The 20330-nt window shown below is 37.0% G+C and overlaps 1 protein-coding gene across 1 annotated transcript in view; it reads right to left on the bottom strand.

Annotated features, from left to right (window-relative positions):
* LOC113229026 (organic cation transporter 1-like) overlaps positions 1 to 18896 on the bottom strand; it is a 55956-nt gene extending 37060 nt beyond the window's left edge. Inside the window, exons 1-2 of the mRNA XM_026462497.1 lie at positions 18883 to 18896; positions 18586 to 18718 (exon numbers count right to left, since the gene is read on the bottom strand). Coding sequence (XP_026318282.1) covers positions 18586 to 18718; positions 18883 to 18896 — 147 coding nt within the window. The remainder of the gene's footprint in view (positions 1 to 18585; positions 18719 to 18882) is intronic.
* Between the last annotated feature and the right edge of the window lie 1434 nt (positions 18897 to 20330).

Raw genomic sequence — 20330 nt, 5'->3', positions numbered from 1 at the left:
ACTGTTAAGGACAGGCGTGTAGCTTACCATCAGGCGCACGATAGGTCGTCCCGTCACTTGATAAAAAAAGGTACGCAGTTATTTTCTGTAACGATCTAATATAATCTAGTTAATCTTCTTCTTCCAATAAAAGAAGTATCGACACGATAAGAAGATCGTCTCGATACTTCTTTTATTGGATACTTTGGGCTTATGGTATGTTGCCACCTAGAAAGCGTCATCCGTGGCCGCATAGAGATTTTCCCTCATTTAGTTATTAGGGCACAAGGGGCACAATGAAATGGGCAGTGAGATAAAACCCAATCAATTAGCCCGGGTTTTAAATGGATTTTTAACCAAAACGCCAGGTTATAACCCATTTCTGTCCAAAATCGTGGGCAGAAACGGCGAATACGGAATTTGGTATAATTCCATATTTATTACATATTTCGATATAAATAAAATCATTTTTATACAAAAAGAGGCATATGCAGTCCTGTGGATTCTCACTATTAATCACTGGCATTCATCATCAATCCATCACACTGCTGAGCACCGGTCTAATGCAAATTATCCTTTTCACAATTACCTTATATCTTATCTTGTGCTTAATCAAAAGGGACTACAGTGTTTATTCAGGTTACTCTATCAAAATCCACTTCATTTGATATCGTGCCTACATCTTTATTGTGCAACGCATTAGGTTCGATGATCGAAAGAGCGGTTGCTACGACAGTTCGAATCTCTGTAGCGACTTGTACCCATGACTTTAATTTCCAAGTTATATGCCTGACGGAAAACATTGTGATGAAAATCTGAATGCCGAAGAACATTGGAGAACCTCTGAAGTCCTTGCAATGGAAGAAGCTGCTATGAGCCAGTGTGATGAGCTGAAACCTAAACCGATGAGGAAAACCATCGTAGGATGCCACCAGTGTTCAAAAAAGTTCATAATCTTTGAAGAATCTATGAACCCCTTACAACGGAAGAACCTACAATGAGACTAAGACCTAAATCATCTCCTTTTCTTAAAAGATTTTCACGGGTAGCTTTTTGGAAACCAGTAACAAGCATGCACCCTAGAACGGGTCAAAGGCAGGAGACTGCTCACACACTATCCTACGTATGGCCCACGTATGGAGTCTCGCAGGTCGCATTGCAGAATTGCTGGATGGCTTGCACACTGCGACTACATTCATGATCTTGCATTACGCGGCGGATAGCTAGGCGAACTGCCATAGAGGGTAATGAATGACCACTTTTAGGCGTTCGATACAACACCGAAATTGTTACAAATACTTTAGGACGTCATTATCTCTATACTTCCTATTTATACAAATATAACTATCCAACGCCAAAGAACATCATACAAGGTCAAGAATACACAAAGTTTAATGAAAAGACCAAATACACTTCACCTCTCTTAATTGCCGCCGCAAATCAATATAGACAATGACAAACGCATCGCTCAAAAGCGGATTTAGCTCGTCTATTAATCATCATTTATTATAACGAGATCCGACTAATGGTAATTTTACAAATATAAATAGTATAGCAGATTTTTTTTGCAATATTTGTTTTGTTCTGAGAGCCGATCGCGTTTTGGTAATGTTTCTAAATGTTTAAAGAACGAATTGTCCACCTGGGCACTCTTTAGGCCCGCTACTTTATTTATTACACGGATTAAGAGGTTTAAGTTTGCTATTCCAGTCCAGTGGTGCCACCCATGAGTGATATGATAATTATTAAGCAAAAAAGGATTTAATTGATTTCAAATTTCGTTTGTAAATTTTAGAAAGAAATATAAAACATTATGAAATAATGTATCGGCCTTAGTTGATCTGTAATATTTTGCGTAATTTTTAAATTCTACTTCCGTAAAAATTTCTGTCTTTACTTATAAAATATATTGCTGTCGTTCGTTACTCTTCGTTATCAAAGTCGTCTCTTTTTTTAAATTTTGCTGGTGTCCGCGCGGAGCATCGGAGCGGAGTATCACGTGTGGCGTTAGAAAATCGTTTTACAGTGACGCGGACTGCTCCGTACGGAACACGCTCAGCGTGAACTACGCACAAGCCATCCGTGCATTTGTTGCAGGAGACAATCTTCCGTGAAATTCGCATTAAATTATATACTGGATTCAGATCATTGCGTATTCTACGCACGGATGGCCTGCAGGCGGACAGTCCGTGCGGACGTGAAAAATTGTACAGTTCGGCTTATCATAATGAAACAAGACACTTGAACGATTAATTCAGGGTCATCTTCAAACTTTTCGAAAACTACACTGCGCGCTATAACATTTTCAAATAAAAAAGTTCTTTTTTTGTTTAATAACTTTTTGCCCATCCCATTATTTAATTCATGGATCAGTTTTCTTTTACGTACCAGTAGACTACAATCCGTTTCTATAAAACTGTTATACGACCGATCTTATTGCATGCAAGTGAAGCCTAGACGCTGACTCTGAAAGAGCTTCTTGTGTCTGGTGGTAAGCGACACGCCTATCCATTACAATCGTAGTGCCACACAAAGAGCTTTAAATCGCGAATCTTGTTATAGAAGCGTATACATTGCCCCTTTTGATTGCATTGATTTTTTGACTTTGTGAAGGCGACTGTCAAGACAGCAATTTATTTTTAATCCTCGTGTTAATGTTATGTCTGTCACTATTTTTCATAAAGGAATGCTATTCCTTTTAACATAATTTACATTTTCATAAATGTACTGTGAGGCTAGTGTAAGAATGTTAATTTCCTTGAACTTATCTCTCAAAGATACTTCGGGGCCCAGATTGCAAATTGCCCTAACAGCACGTTTCTGCAGGACAAAGATTCTATTGATATCGGCGGCATTACTCCAAAGCAAAATGCCGTATGTCATTAGACTGTGAAAGTATCTGAAGTAAACCAATGTAGCGGTTTCGACGTCTGAAAGTTTCCGTATTTTTTTAATCGCGTACACTGCAGAGCCGAGTCGTTTTGATAACATACTTATATGGGGACCCCATTGCAATTTAGCATCTAAGGTTATACCTAAAAGTATATCTGTGTCTACAAGATTCAATTTTTCGTTTCTAACTACAATGTTTGTAACTGTCTCTCTAACATTGGGTAATGTATATTTCACACAATTTCTTTTTTTCTAATGAAGGAGTAGGCTATTAACAGCAAACCAATCAACTACTTTAGATATAGAATTGTTCACATCGTCGTAGGAACATTGGTGCCTTTTAACTTTAAATAATAAGGAAGTAACATCAGCAAACAATACATCTCATGTTTTATACCCTCCATGAAGCTAGATAAGTCATTAATATAAACTAAAAACAAAAATGGGCCCAGAATTGAACCTTGAGGGACACTCATGCTAATTGCAGGTTTTTCCTTGCAAGCAACTTGTTCCTCCTGTCACTATAGTGATATTATAAAACAAAATCACCAGCAACCTTATCCTTCAAAACCGAAACACAGTAATACTCACGTTACTGCTTGGAGGCAGAAAGAGGCACATAGGGCTCAATTTATAGTGCGGACGGAACGGAATGAAAACGAATTTTTGTAACGATATTGTACATTGCATAGAGAACTTTATGGTCAATTATTGTGTAACGTACTAAGTAGATACAAAAATTCGGTTCCATTCCTTTCCACCGCTATATAAATTGTGTCTAAGGTGAATAAGTAGATATTGAAATCTAATGGTCAAAACTGTCAAAAGTCGCCTTGTTCGTCCCTTCTCTTGGTATCATAAATAAAATAAAAAAAGATTCGGTTCGCTGAGTCAGGAGAGTAAGTTAGTAAGTTTTCTTTTACTCATTTTATAACTGTCAGTTGCGTCCTTTCGTCGTAATGGCTATTATAAACTAAAAATTACAATCTGTCAGTCCACGTCCGTCAACCCCATTTCAAAGAGATCTATTTAATAGTTTTTGTTCATGTCCGTGGCGTTCACGAAATTTACAAAAATAATGATAATTTATTAGAGCAACATCTAGTGGGACAATGTTGAACTATGTACTTGAGAGTTCTCTACTTTTATTGAATTAAGATAATATACATAAGGTACAAAAGACAATAAGCGCCTAACTACTAGAAAGTAAAACTAGGATTTTTAAATTACATGAATACAATTGGGTCCCTGCGGCAAGGTGCCCAAGATGCTGGTAGCGTTTTCCCTTTGTATTGCTATGCTAATGCGTTGGGCAAGATAGCCGCCCTTGGGTTTCCCAGACAGTCTATTAATTTTTTCGATAAAATTTTGTATAGATGAAGGACACTGGGACCCCACGGGCCAAGGATTTCGACTCCAAAGGCTGTAAATAGGTAGTCGGAACCGAGATCCTGGTACTTATTACTTATTATTCTTTCCGTCGGCTCAACTGCGGAGCCAGTCCTCTTCCTAGTGTCCTGGAGATGGAATAGGGCAAGTGTGCCGGCACATGTGGCGTCTCACACCAGTGCCCGGCCCATACTCCAAGGGATGAGAATCATTTCGTCCGGGCGTTTGCCGTCTGTTAGCGACATGCCGCTTGGCTCGAGTATAGCGGGCACGTTAACAGTGGCCAACGGCCGGCGCTCAGCTGGCAGGAAAGACCGTGATGACCCAAAGCAAGGGGAGCAAACTGGGACACCAAGGCGAAGGCCTGCAGCTATGCGAATGGCCTCGGCGCTCAGGAAGGTATCGGTACTGGCAGAGGGGAAAGCATGTAGCCTGTGGCCAGATTCTCACCTGGACGCCGCTTCCAGACGCAGAGTTCTTACTATACTGAGAACAAAACTTTGGACAATATAATGATATCGACATTACCTATTTCCGCAATCACATTTTTGTTTCATCTTAAAATAAACAGTAGGTACCGATGACAAAGATTTGTTTAGTTTTAAGATAGCATATCCAAGTAGTGCTGTCATTTTGTAAAAATCAGAGATATCACGTAATACCCCACATACTTCAAGGCAGTTTTTTCCGATTTTATTATCGAACAACTTTTATCCTGTCAGGAGAATTTCAAGCACTTGATATAAAAATGTCTTCAGAAGTAAACCAATGCGTTTTATACATTTATCTCAAGTGCTGATAATTTATATCGCTTTATTGATAAATAGCTATTATTGACTGATATCATATTGGGGTGAGGTGATAAAAATAACAATAACACGAACCAACATAATACTCCTGTATTAATGTAGACCACAGCAACCTGTCGTGCACCTCTGCGACACATCTGTCCATAGCATTTGCAGTGGCACTCAGACCTGCCACTGCATCCATTGACAAGTCCCATGTGCCTGTAATTTCATCAGACTCTTACCTCGATCCTGACAAACGTGCTGTAGTCTAGAGCCGTCGGTTAAGGGTAATCTTTAGTAGCAGGAGATTTCCTTGTGAAAGGGTTCGTCCAGGGAAGTACTGCCACCTTACCTATTTCTGCCGCTAAACAGTAATGTGAGCATTACTGCGTTCCGGTTTGGAAGGGTAGAGGTGCTGGTGAAATTACAGGCACAAGGGACTTGTCAATGCCCCTAAGATTTCTCCAAGTATCACTGCAACTGTTTTGCATAGCCGTGTCGCTTACCACCAGGCGCACGACTAGAACATCCCGTCATTTGGCATAATGAAAAAGGGTCGAAATAAAAATAACAAATAAAAAATAAACATAGAAGTTATTTTAGAATCACGCTCTGTGGCTACAAGAACAAAAAGTTTACGTAAAACCGCACAAAACAAGACGAATCAAGACAATTACAACTGTTTCATGACCTAGTGCGTAACTAGCAATGGGAAATGTTCTTTCCTTTACATCAATCACGTTCAATCAATGACTTATATTCATGTCTAAAACGTCCGGTTCAATTTACATTACTGCGTAAAGGAATGGAAGCAATGTTTTGTTACCATAGCATAATCAACTTTATGTCTATTGTGTAACGTTCAGACTGGATACAATACGGTAGCTTTCTTTTTTTTATAATACTAAGTGACGGGATGAACAAGTCATGTGGCTGGTGGTAAGCATAAGCGACACGTTTATCCACAGCAGTTGCAGTACTATTTAGGTTCAATTTACATTGCGGCGGAACGGAAGCGTCAATTTTACGACACTGCGCGAGAAGGCGCACGCGGTCGCTCCGTTATTCGCGCGTCTGCGTCTTAAGGCCGTATTTCGCCGACGTTTGACGTCATAATGCGCCTGCGTTCACGCACATCACGCGAATTCGCCAGGCGTCGTGCGGAATTCTCGCGAATGCGCGAGCATTCTCGTACATGCGCGAGAATTCCGCGGAAGACGTGCGACGTGATTCTTGGCTCGTATCTAATTTATATGGGTTCAAGAGCACGTCTAGCTTGACACTTAAGATCTAAATCCAACTCTATGCCGGTTACGATAAGAACGGTCTAAAGTTCCAAGTGTCATGGCCATAAAGTATCGTTACGAAAATTCACTTCCATTCCGTTCCGCCGCAACATAAATTGAGCCATAGAGCTTTAACTCGTAAAGATCTGTGAGACAGTCGTAGTAACTTTCAAATTAAATTTCGGAAACTCTAGGATGCAAGCCTGGATTCGAACCCATGACCCTCTACTTGAGAGGTCAAAGGTTTTTTTAGATTTTTTTTCATTTCGACACCTTACCACGCCTATTTTATTTTTGGTCATTTTCGGTTATTTTTGTAAACAGCCATATTTGTTTACTAATATTACGCTTCCAGAATTTTGTGCAAAAAATAAAGAAACAAAAAACGAAATTCGAATTAACAAAAAATAAAAAAAAACAGAACAAGTCCAAAAATTAAGTTGACGTAGTGGTCATTGGCGGCATCAACTTGTACCTGAAAAAATATTTAAAAACACATTTTCATTTTTAAATTAAACACGGAGTTTCACGGATTTTTTTTATTAAAAAGAAACAATTAATAAATAGATCAACAAAGACACGACAACAAACACAGAAAAATTTGTGAGGTCCGCTGGTTTGTTCCGTGGCTTAGTTGGTATAGCGTCTGGCACGGTACGCTAGAAGACGTCGGTTCGAATCCGGCCGGATCGAAGGAATTTTTCTGAGTGTTCGATCTTTGTATTAATACTTTGAAATTAAATTTATATCGTATTTAAGTTACGCCATACAGTTACATACAAATAAGGATCGGTCCCTCTCCCGACGCCACTTACATGTATATTATTGTAATATTTTTTAAAGTTCACGCTTCTGAATAATGGAAGTTGGCAATTTTATTGTTAACGTATTTCATATGATAGGAAATGAAACTATTTTTCCCTTTGGCCCTTTACAGGTCCCATGGTCACTGTTGACTGTGACCATGGGACCTGTAAAGGGCCCGAAACGTCGGTTTGTTTGAAAAAACAAATATACGCGATTTAAATCCGGAAAAATAGTTTCATTTCCTATGTGTAACAATCGCGAAAACCTAAGAACTCGATATGTATTTCATAGGATTTTTTGGAGCATGAACTGTTCACCTACTTTTTTATGACATGACGGGACGATTAATTTATTGCCCCTGGTGGGAATAGACACGCCTATCCATAGCAGTGCAGTGCCATTCAGAGCTCTAAATCGCAAAGATCTGATGGGCACTGCCACTGCGCCTGTCACCCTGAGACATAAGTTGACAAGTCTCATGTGCTTGTAATTTCACTAGAACCCTTCGAAACCGGAATGCAGTAATGCTCAGAAATAGGTTGCAGGAATTCCCAAGAAAGCGCGAGAATTCTCTGGAAGAGGCGCGACTTATTTTTTGTTTCCTATCTGTTTGCTTGGGCTTTTGTATCAGAGGAAATATAGAACGAAAGAAAGAAAATAAATTTATTCAGCACAAACACATGTTAAAACTACAATATGATTTTATACTTAACGTGTACCGCGCTGAAAAGTGCCCAACTCAGCAAATGCTTCGGCGGAGCCACCCCAGCCCTTTTTGAAATGGCCGATTTAAAAATAAAATTAAAAATTAGAAATTGTGGACGCGCATTAAAATAAGTACAATATATAAATAACTCAATTAGATCAGAAAAATTTAATTGTCACTATATCTTTATGTATTTTATGTTTATAATAATAATAATAAATAAATAAATAACGCACACACTCAACATAGCCCCGCACTAGGGAAACCCTGTGTCGCGGGTGCCATGGACACACACACATATAGACAACCACAAATTACACCCAAACTCACGAGAGAAATAAATGTAGGCCATACAAACATTTCTCCCGGCCCGCGAATCGAACCTGGGACCTCTGCGTGGCAGTCCGCGGCATGGTAACCGTTCGGCCACGGAGGCAGTTTATCTTTGGGTTATAGAAATAAAATTTCTCAAGGCGTATTTTCCAGTATCAAAATGCGCTCTCTGAGTTTAATTTTGAAAATATAAACGCATAGTATCATATCCAATCGAAATAAAACGATTTTGCTACAAACATGGTGGTCAAGATAACAAAGTAATAATATAGGGAGTACAAACATGTTTCGCCAAAAATAAGCTAGGCATGCAAAAAATTGGTCATCGAATATCATATTACTATAATCAGTATTATATTAACAATATATATATTACAATAGTCACAGGTAGGTACTTAAATTAATTTAAATTATTTTATATAATAACAATTATTGATTCCTTTACTCTACAATAATACTTTTCACCTCACTAGTTCGGAAAGGCTTTCTTTCTCATTAGTAATCTGCGCGCAAAACCGTTTTTTAAACGCTAGCGTGGAAAAGGGTTTTGAAATTCGAACTCGATGAAGGACTGTGGTGCATATAACTTTTTCTTTCGATGAAAAAACAACACAATGACACATTCAACTACGCGATTTGTCGTACACACAGACCACTTAAATACTTTATTCCGTGGTCGTACACATGTAATATAAATCTATTGGTATGTTTTATTCTTATTATTGTTGACAAATTAACAACGATAACTAATTTTGTTTATTAAATTATTTAATTCGTCGAAGAACTAAAATAATTTCAATAATCGCACAAAATTGTAAGCACAGGTAAGAATAAAAATTAACGAGGCACAAATTCAGAACGCACCCGAAGATAAACTTTTTCTTTTCATTAAAAAAAACTGATTTGTTACAGTTCAACTGTTTTTCGTTCATCTACCATTTTCCTCGCTATAGTGAGGTGAAAAGTTGTGTGTTTCGCTCGGCAGAAAAGTTGTTTTAGGTCTCGTACCTTGAAACCCTCGCTCTGGACTTCACCAGTTAACCTCTCGGTTTATCAAAGATATATGTAGATCATGATCGAAGGTCACAGCATTATATTGGGTATAGTCTGTCTTTTTTGAAGATGGAGTAAAATGACAGTTCATTACGCAAAAGCGTTGCCCGCTTACAAGCAACTAGTGATTGCCGTCGATAAATGTTATATCGACTATCGACTGAATGTTGGTCACGTCCAAGTGCCGGGTACGGGTTCATTTTACAAAATTGAAGACTACGTGTTAGATAAAGATGTATGGAAAGACGACACGGCTCCAGAATCCACTCAAATTTGATTCAAAGTGTACTCCATAGCATTTAAGTTTATTTGAAAAGAGCAATCCCTAGAGTTTCTTGCTCGTTCTTCTCAGGGAGGTCAGCGTAGTGAACGAGCAGTAGCTTAAATGTGACGATTTCAAGTGTAAATTTATTTTACCTATGGAATAAATAATCTTTGACTTTGACTTTGACTTTGACTTTGATTTAAATTGTCAATTTTTGTAAGTTCATACATACAGTCAAGAGCACATCAAGCTTGACACTTTGTACTTTGGACCGTTCTTATCGTAAGCGGTATAGGGTTGGATTTAACTGTTAAGTGTCAAGCTTGACGTGTTCTTGACCCTGTACATACACTGCATTTAGAATTATTGCCTATTAAAAATAAAAACGAAGACATAATGTTAAAGTTTTTCATTTTATCAGCATATACTTGTTCAGACTATACGTTCAACTTATCCATGTCAACAAAGCCATTGGTGGACAAGAACAAGCCCTATTTGCTTCAACTACAAATCGTTTCCAAAGAACAAAAATATTTCTTAACAAAACATATCCGAAACCCTTGAGGGTTCTTTCTCCTGACAGAATATTCCCAAAAAGTCATGACTAAAAACAGTCCGGTCAAACAAGCTTTGCGCCTTGGCCTTGACGTTTCACTAAATCCATTTAATATTTGTGCGAATGCGCATTACAAATAATCATGTTTTGTACAGGGTGTAACAAAGCGGTTTCATGTCATATCACAACTGATCATAATCGCTGTAATAAAACCTTGGCAAAAAACTTAAATACTTATGTGTACATTGAGTATGTTACGTGTTCATCGACCAATATCTCAGATTATATAAGTACAGTCCACAACAAATGTGATCTTAACATTTTAGTCTTGGATTATCGTATTAATTAAAAGTGCTGAAAGTTGAATTTAAAATTTAAGTAAATACAATAGCAGTAGACTCCTCGTAAATGTCTTATCTATTTTTTTTTTAGGTTCGGTTTTAAAGGGTGCTGGTGAAATTACAGGCACATAGGACTTTTCAACTTATGTCTAAGGGTGAGCTGTAGACAGGCGTTTCGCTTACCATCAGGCGTACGAATAGTCACTTAGTATCATAAAAAAATCTACCGACAGTCAGATATTTAGCGAACCTATGATAATTATGATGATATGTAAACAAAGTAGCATCATAAAATAATGGATTTCTAAAATAATATGTAAAGTTGAACATTAGACAAAGTTATTAATTATACATAATGTATATACAACTGTGACATAAAGCAAATAACCATTACTAATATAAACTTAGATTATTATTATACTAATGTTAATAATACTACTTTAGGGTGAATTTCACCTTCCGAATTTCAATGGCACTTTTTGAGTGATTTTTGTAAAACCGTTTTTTTTTTAAGGTCTTAAATGTACAAATAAGTTCAAGCAATAAAATCACAGAAATATTTAACTTAAATACAACAAAAAAAAATTTTTTATTTTAGGTCACACGAATGAGATTGCAGTAACACGAATGATTTTCTCATAAACATAAATGGGAAAGATGGCACAGTAATGAGAAATTATTATTACAACACACATTTTATCATTCACAAAGAACATTTAACATGTAACAAATATTTTAATATCGCTTCTTGTATCCAAATCCTTCTGATCCGTGTAAGACCATCTATCTATCTACATGTAATTAATAAATACATCTGAATAAGTTAATGTCATAAAAACTTTGTTGTACATCAATATATCATCATCACTACCATCAAAATCATCATCATTACCTTTGTCTAATTGATGTACAATAAAGTTTATAAAACTATTACTTAACACTTATTTAGATAGATTGCTTTACATGAATGAGAACGATTTAGTCACTAGCGCTGGAATTGGTATTTAAGTCGATTTTATGCTAAAACGGAGATGCACAGGTTACTTCACTGTGTACACTCCAATCCGACAGGAGCCCCTTCTCACGTGTGCGAAGGATGAAGGTGATGCGGTATGAACTTTTGTTATTAGGAGGTTTTTAGTTGAATTGACACTAATGATAAGAAAAATTGAAACACTTTTTGTATTCCCAAGAAAACATGTTTGTTTATAATAAATTGGAAAGTTACGGTATATATTTCGATGTGTAAGTTATTAAATAAATAATGCTTAGCATTCATGTAATAACATAAAAGTTATTGGACATATGTTTGGAGGTTATCTGAAAAAGACCCTTTAACTACTTTTTTATACTAGAGGTTTATGCTTCATTCAAAAATTAACCCTGGGCTGCCGCATGCCATGGATCGAAAAGTTTCTGGCGCATTCAGCAAACTCCGGCGCACACCGGTGGATTCCGGTGCATACCGATGGATTCCGTCGTATAGACCGGTGCCTCCCTCCTCTATGGTGTCCTTTAGTTCAGTTTACTGTTCAATACCGCAAAGAGACATGGCTCTGGATTCCACACAAATTGATTTAAAGTATATTCAGTAACATTTAAGTTTATTTGAAAAGAGCAAGCCCTAGAGTTTCTTACTCGTTCTTCTCAGGGAAGTCAGCGTAGTGAACGAGCAGTAGCTTAAATGTGACGTTTTCAAGTGTAAATTTAATTTACCTATGGAATAAATGATTCTTTGCCTATGATTGAAATTTATATCTTATTCTAATTGTTATAGCATAAAATATGAATTGATAAATTTAATGTCGTCAAAACGGCCATTAATAATATCTTACATTAAAACACCTACAAATCTCACGTATTATCTGAATAAATATCAAATTACGAAATATGTAAGGCCATGCGACCTGGCAGAATATTGACTTGAAATTACTGAGATCCTCCTACCTATAGGTGAATTAGACCATTTTATAAACAAATTGACCGTGACTAATCATATTTACTAAGTGTCACATAATTTGTTCATTGGACTCTTAGCTCGGTAAATAATTTCTGAAGATATAGAAAAACTTGCCAAGGCAGTCTTTCAAGTAGTATGTACATAATGATCGTGTTGATTGAATAAATATTTGTTTCTTAGTGTTAAATTGCGTAATGTATACAATATATCATGAGAAGATAATGATGGGACAAAAAAATAAAAAGAAATAACACAGACTGGAATCTAAGATTAATGAGTCTATATATAACTAAGACTTGTTTAGAGTATAAATGTTTGTGGAGATTTTAATCTCCACTTAAGTTTATCAATCGCGTTTGTCAATGGCCTCGGTTCACGAAAAAAGTCGTCTGGAAACTTACATGTTGTAAATGGTTCACAAAACTCTTCTTGGATAATAATGGAGATCCTTAATCCAATATGATAGAAAGTTTTTTTAAACACACTCATAGCCCTGCATTAGGGAAGCCCTGTATCGCGAATGCCATGGACACACACATAGGTAGATAACCACAAATTACACCCAAACTCACGAGAGAAATAAATGTAGGCCATACGAATATTTCTTTCGGCACGGGAATCGAACTCGGGACCTCTGCATGGACATGGTAACCGTTCGGCCACGGAGGCAGTTATTATTAAGCCGTGGTAGTATGACCTACCGTCTCTAAAGCAGAGGCCGTGGGTTCGAAACCGGACTCATACTTCTGAGTTTTAAAAATTTTTTTTTTTGCGAAAATTAATTTGAAAACCGTGAGCTTTTTGATGAAAGCAAACATTATGAAACCTGCACGTCAAGGAAGGTTCATAAATCTCAAAGACGTGTGGAGCCCCTAACTCGCATTGAGCTGGCATAACGAACTATGGCCTAAATCCTTGCCTGAGAGAAGACCTGTACCTAGTCAGTGGCATGCATAATTGGGTTGATGTTGATCATTAAACTTAAGCGCTAACAAGGAACTTAGATGTAGAATAGCTCCTTGTGAAAGAGTTCGTCCAGGGAAGTTAAGTTAAGGAAGGCAAAGCTCGTATTGAGACGTTCTGTGCCATCGTGAGACGTCTTATTCTTATAGCTTCCTTAATGGATAGGCTTGGTGGGAGTAGCAATGGCTTAATTCGAGAGTTGTTTGCTCGCCTGACTACCACGTCGATGTACAACCGTTGGCTCGAAATCGCCACTTCAACTCTGAGCCAGTGTGAGTTGAGGCTTAATTTTATTTTATTTTAGCTTATTATTATTATTATTTTTACTTTGATTTATTTTTTATGTGACATTTTTGTTGTTGTTGTCGTTGTCGTTGTCGTTGTCGTTGTTGTTGTTGTTGTTGTTATTATTATTATTAAGAGTAATGTGAGCCAAGCATTATTATTGCGTTTTGATTTTGAAAGGTAATGGTGCTGACGAAAGATCTTGTCAACTTTACCTTAGAGTGGCGGGTGCAGTGACAGTGTCCTTCAGATCTTTAATGCTCTGAATGAATGAATGAATGAATATACTTTATTGCACAGATAAACACACGAACATAAACACATGTACAGATAAACATACGCACAACGGCGGCCTTATTGCTAAGTAGCAATTTCTTCCAGGCAACCTTAGGATAGGAAAAGTACTTAGAAGGGGGTGCAACCAAGATACAAGATACCACAGCGATAGATTGAGAAACAATATTAATAAATACTAATAATAAATATAGTATATAATATAAATAAATATTAATAATAAACACAATAATATATCATTTTAAAGTAAATAAATAAAAAAAATAAATACACAATGATATCAATGTAAATACATAAATAAATAATTATAAAAATATTTACTTATTATATTATGATGAAGGATTATAATAACAACAGAACAAGGACATTAAAGGCAGAAAGGGAAAGAAGTCACTGCTCAAGGAAGTGCTCTGAGTGACACTACTATTAGATATATATAGATAGGCGTGTCGCTTACCACCAGGCACACGACTTGTTTGTCCCGTCACTAGATATCATTGGAAAAAACCTTTGTAATGCTAGCACTGGTAGTTAGAAGACATCGAGTATATAACCTGAAATAGAGACTAAATGTCAATTACAGTGTTTGAAAACTATTCTGCCAAGTCATTACGGTGACAACTTCCCTACGATTGGTCAGTCCGAATTCGAAACAATTGACGGATGTCGTCACTTTGAACTTTTCTATAATGGACGAAAATTTAAAAATTACATATTTATTATTTAGTTACCGATGAAATGTGATTCAAATTTTTTTTTGTAATTAAGATGTTTTGCTGTTTTTCACACACCACCAAATGGACCAGTCCCCCATTGTCAGAAATTTTATCTTTATTACCTACAATAAATACACACAGGTCAGTTGTTGGCGTTGTACTGTTTCAGCTTTCTAATTTGTGATTTCAGCGCAAACGAGTGTTGATATTTAAAAGTGACCCATCTTTTTTATTTCATAGGTAAGGAAAGTTCATCTCAAATTATCATATTGATTAAACTCTACTGATCATTCGTAAGGCAGATTCCCCTGAGAAGAATGAGCAAGATACTCTAGGGGTTACACTTTGTAAATATACATTTGTATAGGTTTATTATTTACAATATTTATTTCAAACATCATAAATCGAGACTACTTGAAAGAGCTAAACGGGACACTACCACGGATTTTTGTCCTCCAAGTATGTTAACCTTTTGTTTAAAGTTTTTCTTTCACGTTTTGTTGCATGTCAAAAAATGATTTTCCAAGACCCAGCCGTTTTATTACAATACGTCCTTAAAATTCAACATGGCGACTAAGTCGTCAGATATTAATCAAGAATATGATCTAAAATTATATTTATAGTAACATATTGAATAAATAAATCATTCTTGACATGGTTAATCTGGTCGTGAGTGCTTTGAAGCGTGTAAGGTCTCTACTGCGTGTGGTGAAGCATGGCCGGTCCTAAACAAACCTCTACTTACTTGTTTCATTGGTAACTTAGTCGTTATACTTACGTGTTTTAGTTGAGTGTCCATGTTTGTGCATATCACCACTTATCCATGTAAATAACTTATTGTTAGGATCGCCTTTGAAGTGTGGTGCTGGCGCCAAATGTTAGGTATACCGTGGACAGCACCGCACCAAAGTCTCTGTTCTTGAGTAACTCAGGATAGAGAATGGATATCGTCTGTCTTCAATCTGCATACAACTTGTGATACGCTATTTTGGTCGCGTTGCAAGTAGAGATGCTAATAACTTGGAGCGTTTGATGGTGACAGTGAAGGTGGAAGGAAAGAGACCTAGAGGCAGAAGGCCCAGACCGTAGGCGGATTAGATCTCCGAACAACTGGAGCTTCCTACCAGCGCCGCATCCGATGGACATAGATAATGGGCAGGATGAAGTAGAGTCACGAAGAAGAAGATTATTAGGTTTCTGGAACACAGAAGCCGATTTGTAATATTGCGCTTGTACTTATTTGACTCTCATACTGTACTACTCTCCCCAAAGTGATAAAAAAGTTATTATCACTAATTATAGGTTTCTTACCACGGCATGATTTTCTTTTTATTTTCCCCCGCGAAATATTTTGTATGCCCGTATAAAGGAAGAAGGTTATAATATTAACCTTAGAACTAAGTACAAACCCATGATAACACGATTTCGTTTAGCTAAGGTAAACGATTCTTTTATGGGGTACTGTATACGTTTTTACAATAAGATTCCGGAGCATCTATTAAGATTATCATTTCCTAAGTTTAAAAACTACATTAAAAATATTTTGATTGAAAAGGCATATTACAAAATTGTTAGATAAAGATGTTTGGAAAGACGACACGGCTCCAGAATCCACACAAATTTGATTCAAAGTGTATTCCATAGCATTTAAGTTTATTTGAAAAGAGCAATCCCTAGAGTTTCTTGCTCGTTCTTCTCAGGGAAGTCGGCTCAGTAAACGAAGAGTAGCTTAAAAAATGACGTTTTCAAGTGTAAAGATTTTACCTATGGAATAAATTATTGTTTGACTTTGACGTTCAAACCACTATTTCACGAAACATCTTTTTCATTTTTGACAGAGTTTCTATTTCTATAATTATTTCTCCAAATTATCTTTAACTTATGATAGTTTGCCGTTTAATACTTTACTAATTATATTTTTTTAAATCACAATCTTGTCATTTCAATAGCAGTATCTATCAACCATCTTTCTAATTTTTTATAGTTTTTAGATTTCAAAATCTAATTATTACACCTTAGTTAGGTAGGTACATATTTCTGCCGCCAAGCAGTAACGCGAGCATTACTGTATTTCGATTTTGAAGGACAAGGCTGTTGGTGATTTTTTTATAGAATATAAAGTTACAGGACGAACGTAGTAAAGTTTTAAGAACGTAGTTAAAGTAGAAGTAAAATAAAGAAAGAATTAGAATATTATATTGATAGCCAGTTACAAAAATCGCGCTAGTACATAGTATTATTATACTCAAACTCTTAACTGCCAATGGCCACTAGACTGTCTTTTGCCTTACGCGTTTGTCCTTTTGTAGTAGATGAATGTCCTGAACGAATGCATCAACAATGAACAAGGCCCCAATCATTCGCAAATTGAGGCTATTAATCAATCGAACTGTATGCGGAAGCGCCGCGGAATGCATTTTGTTGACGTGTTGTTACTTTTGTATTTGACACCAACCACAAAGTGTATGTGGCATTTTTGTGTCAAAAATTCTTTCTTACGTTATCACAGGTCTTCTCATTGTATCGTGGGTAATATAATAATATTCCCTATATTAAAAATACGCATCTGATATCTATAAATATTTATTGACAATGAAAAGCCAGGCAGTGACAGAGGAATGAGTGTAGCATTCTCAATTTTGACGACGATCTCTGATCGCCAGCAGCTGGTATATGTGCCGCCTCCAGAAATAAACGTAAACCATGCAAATATTTCTCCGGGCCCGAAAATCGAACCTGGGATTCAGCCCAGCATGGTAACCGTTCGGCCACGGGGGCAGTTAATGGGTGCCTCTACGGCCATACATTTATAGTATAGAATAAGACTCGGTTAACATATAAAATGTAAAAAATATATACGTAAGTTTGTGTGTGAATATGGGTACCCTGTCGATTACAATACATGAATACCATATGATATTTTAACTTCCATTCACCTGCCAAATGCGTAAAGGCCATCAAACTGATATAGACGTCCAGGAGGCCAGTGAGGTGCGCGTACGCAGGTCCTGACAGGATGATAGATTGGTGCGCTCTAAAACGCGTATACGGCACATTGAATGATCAGAATGTTACTCGGAATGTCAGTCAATATTAAACATGTGTAGTACGCCCTTAAGTGTGTATTATGAATGATAAAGGTTTCACTATAATCGGATTTTAATTAGAAATAGTTTTACGAAGTAAATCACACAACTATTCGGATGGGGTCCTCACGGACTCCAAAAGATTTCTAATAAACTTATAATGGTACTAAATAATAGATTCAATATTAATCGTATACTGTGAATATACTAGGGCCTCAAAGGAACAGCTCAAATAAAAACTAATAGGAAATTATAAAAAAATGGACTAAAAATCTTCTCTAAAATTACGCTTTCGAAGCATCAATGAATCAAAGTCGAAATAACATATTTATTCTTACAAATTAATCAGAATCACAAGTCAGCCTATAGATCCTAGAGTGGTCATTGCTAACAAATTTGCTGCATTTAATGTATTTTTACACCGTTATTGCATAGTCCACTCTTAGCTGTCGAAGAAACTGATCGATTCTCGTTTTTTATTTTGGGGTTCGTTTACCTGTCCTTCGGTAAACTTGAAGTAGTTCTACTGCACCCTGTGGCAAGATATAGTATCTCACATAGATACGCTTTTCGCCTGGCAATGTAGGCTCCTTGGTGCATTGTGGCTAATTGAATTTTATTTATGAAGTATTTGCAAATATTACGTAAGTACTAATAAATAAAAAGAAATATAAAGTAAATTGTAATGCAAAAATCAATTCCGAAGCTTTAACTTACAAACTCAATGAAAAATAATACAAGATACTACTCAAAAGCACAACTAATAATAGACTTATTTACCTCGGACGAAACACGTTACGTAACTACTCGCACGGGGTCACGCAGTAAGAGTGCAGTGACGTGTGCGCCCTTTGACGTCACTTTATGTCACTAACTTACTTACTTCGTTGACACAAAGTGTGTCTTCGCCTCCGACACCAGATTCTGCCACGCCTCCCGGTTCTGAGCCTGGCTCCTTCCAGCCACTAGCACCGTGGTCCTTGAGATCTTTCTGGACTTCATCGCTGCAGCGGTATCTGCGGTAGCGGTATTCTTTCGGTTGTCCCAAATAAGCCCTCTTCGCGAGACGATCTTATTCCATTCTCTCCACGAGTCCGAGCCAGCGGAATCTCGCAGCTTTAGTTTCTCCCACAATATAGAGAACGGACATTAGATGTTCAATCTCAAGGTTCTTCCTTGCCCTCCAGCTCCCATCCTCCCTTTAAGTCGATCCCAGAATTTTCCGTGAGATTTTCTTTCCGCCACTAGCAACTTATTTTCCTTTTTAAAGGTCAGTGTCTAAGCTTTGTAACCATACATCAAGGTCGGTCTAATTACAGTTTTGTAGACACGGATCTTAGTTTTTTTGCGCATGAGTTTGTACATCAGAACCATGTGAAGAGCAGCCGTGCATCTGATGTTCGAGGACATTCTAAATCCGGACATTTTTCACATTTTGCCACTAAAATAAAAGTACAAGTAAACCGTAGTCGAGGCAGAAAGAAAACCTCGTGGTTGAGGAACCTGAGAGACTGGTTCCACCTTAGCACACGTGCCCTCCTTCGTGCGGCAGCTTCAAAAATATTAATAGCCGTGATGGTCGCCAATCTTGGTAGAGAAGCGGCACACTAAGAAAAAGTCACTAAAATACATTTATTTTTTCCATCGTCTGAGCTAAACTATCATATTTGGCGCGAATTAGGAAGTTACTGTTGTCGGGAGAGGCGTTCCGATCGGCCGATTGTTTTTATAATAGGTGATAGACAACTACACCAATTACATCATCGTCATCAGGTAAGATGGAGATCAAATGCGCACTTCTTTTATCATAAACAAAATGTTAACTGGTGACCACATCTTCAAGATAAAAATTAAAATATATCACATAAGGGTGAATAATTCAGTTAAACAATTGATAATAAACATGACGATACGTTCAATGGATCATGTGAATAATACTGGTCATGTTTTAGCATAACTATTGTAATAAACATAACAGTTACTGTGTTGCTTAACGCATTAATGTTACTTGGTCAGGGTTTTAACTGCTACAGAAGAATTTTGACTGATATTATATTGAGATTAAAATTTATTGATTGTCAGGGTGTTTCAATTACTCCACTAGTTTGTTAAAATTATTAATACGAAGATCGAGGAATTAGAAAAAATTCCTTCGATCTGGCTGGATTCGAACCAACGTCTTCTAGCAAACTCCCTGAGACATAAGTTGACAACTCCCATGTGCCTGTGATTTCACCAGTACCCTTACCCCTCCAAACCGGAACGCAATGCTGACATTACTGCTTGGCGGCAGAAATATGTAAGGTGACCTGGATGGACTCTTTTACAGGAAGCCCTACTGCTTGCTATCAGGTTTTTCAGGTTACCTATCCGTAGTCCGAAATGACACTTTCCATAACATTTGGTCGAAATTTCATAACCTCGAAAGTAATTTTAAGAGGACAATCATTGACTTACAATTATATGGACGTCGGGTCCGCGCTAAAAAGTGTCCGAACTTATAGGGCGTTAAAATCGTATACAGAGCGTCATTCACGCTCTAGTCTTCGTTTGTTCGACTGACAGCGAAGCAAGCAAAATTAGACAGTACTGCGATGACATTACAATTTAAATTGAACGTTTTAGCTT

This window comes from Hyposmocoma kahamanoa, unplaced genomic scaffold, assembly GCF_003589595.1.
Source record: "Hyposmocoma kahamanoa isolate Upper Pololo Valley unplaced genomic scaffold, ASM358959v1 270, whole genome shotgun sequence".
NCBI classification, from domain to species: domain Eukaryota; kingdom Metazoa; phylum Arthropoda; class Insecta; order Lepidoptera; family Cosmopterigidae; genus Hyposmocoma; species Hyposmocoma kahamanoa.
The sequence above is the reverse complement of the archived record's forward strand: the minus strand, read 5'-3'. Positions and strand labels throughout refer to the sequence as shown.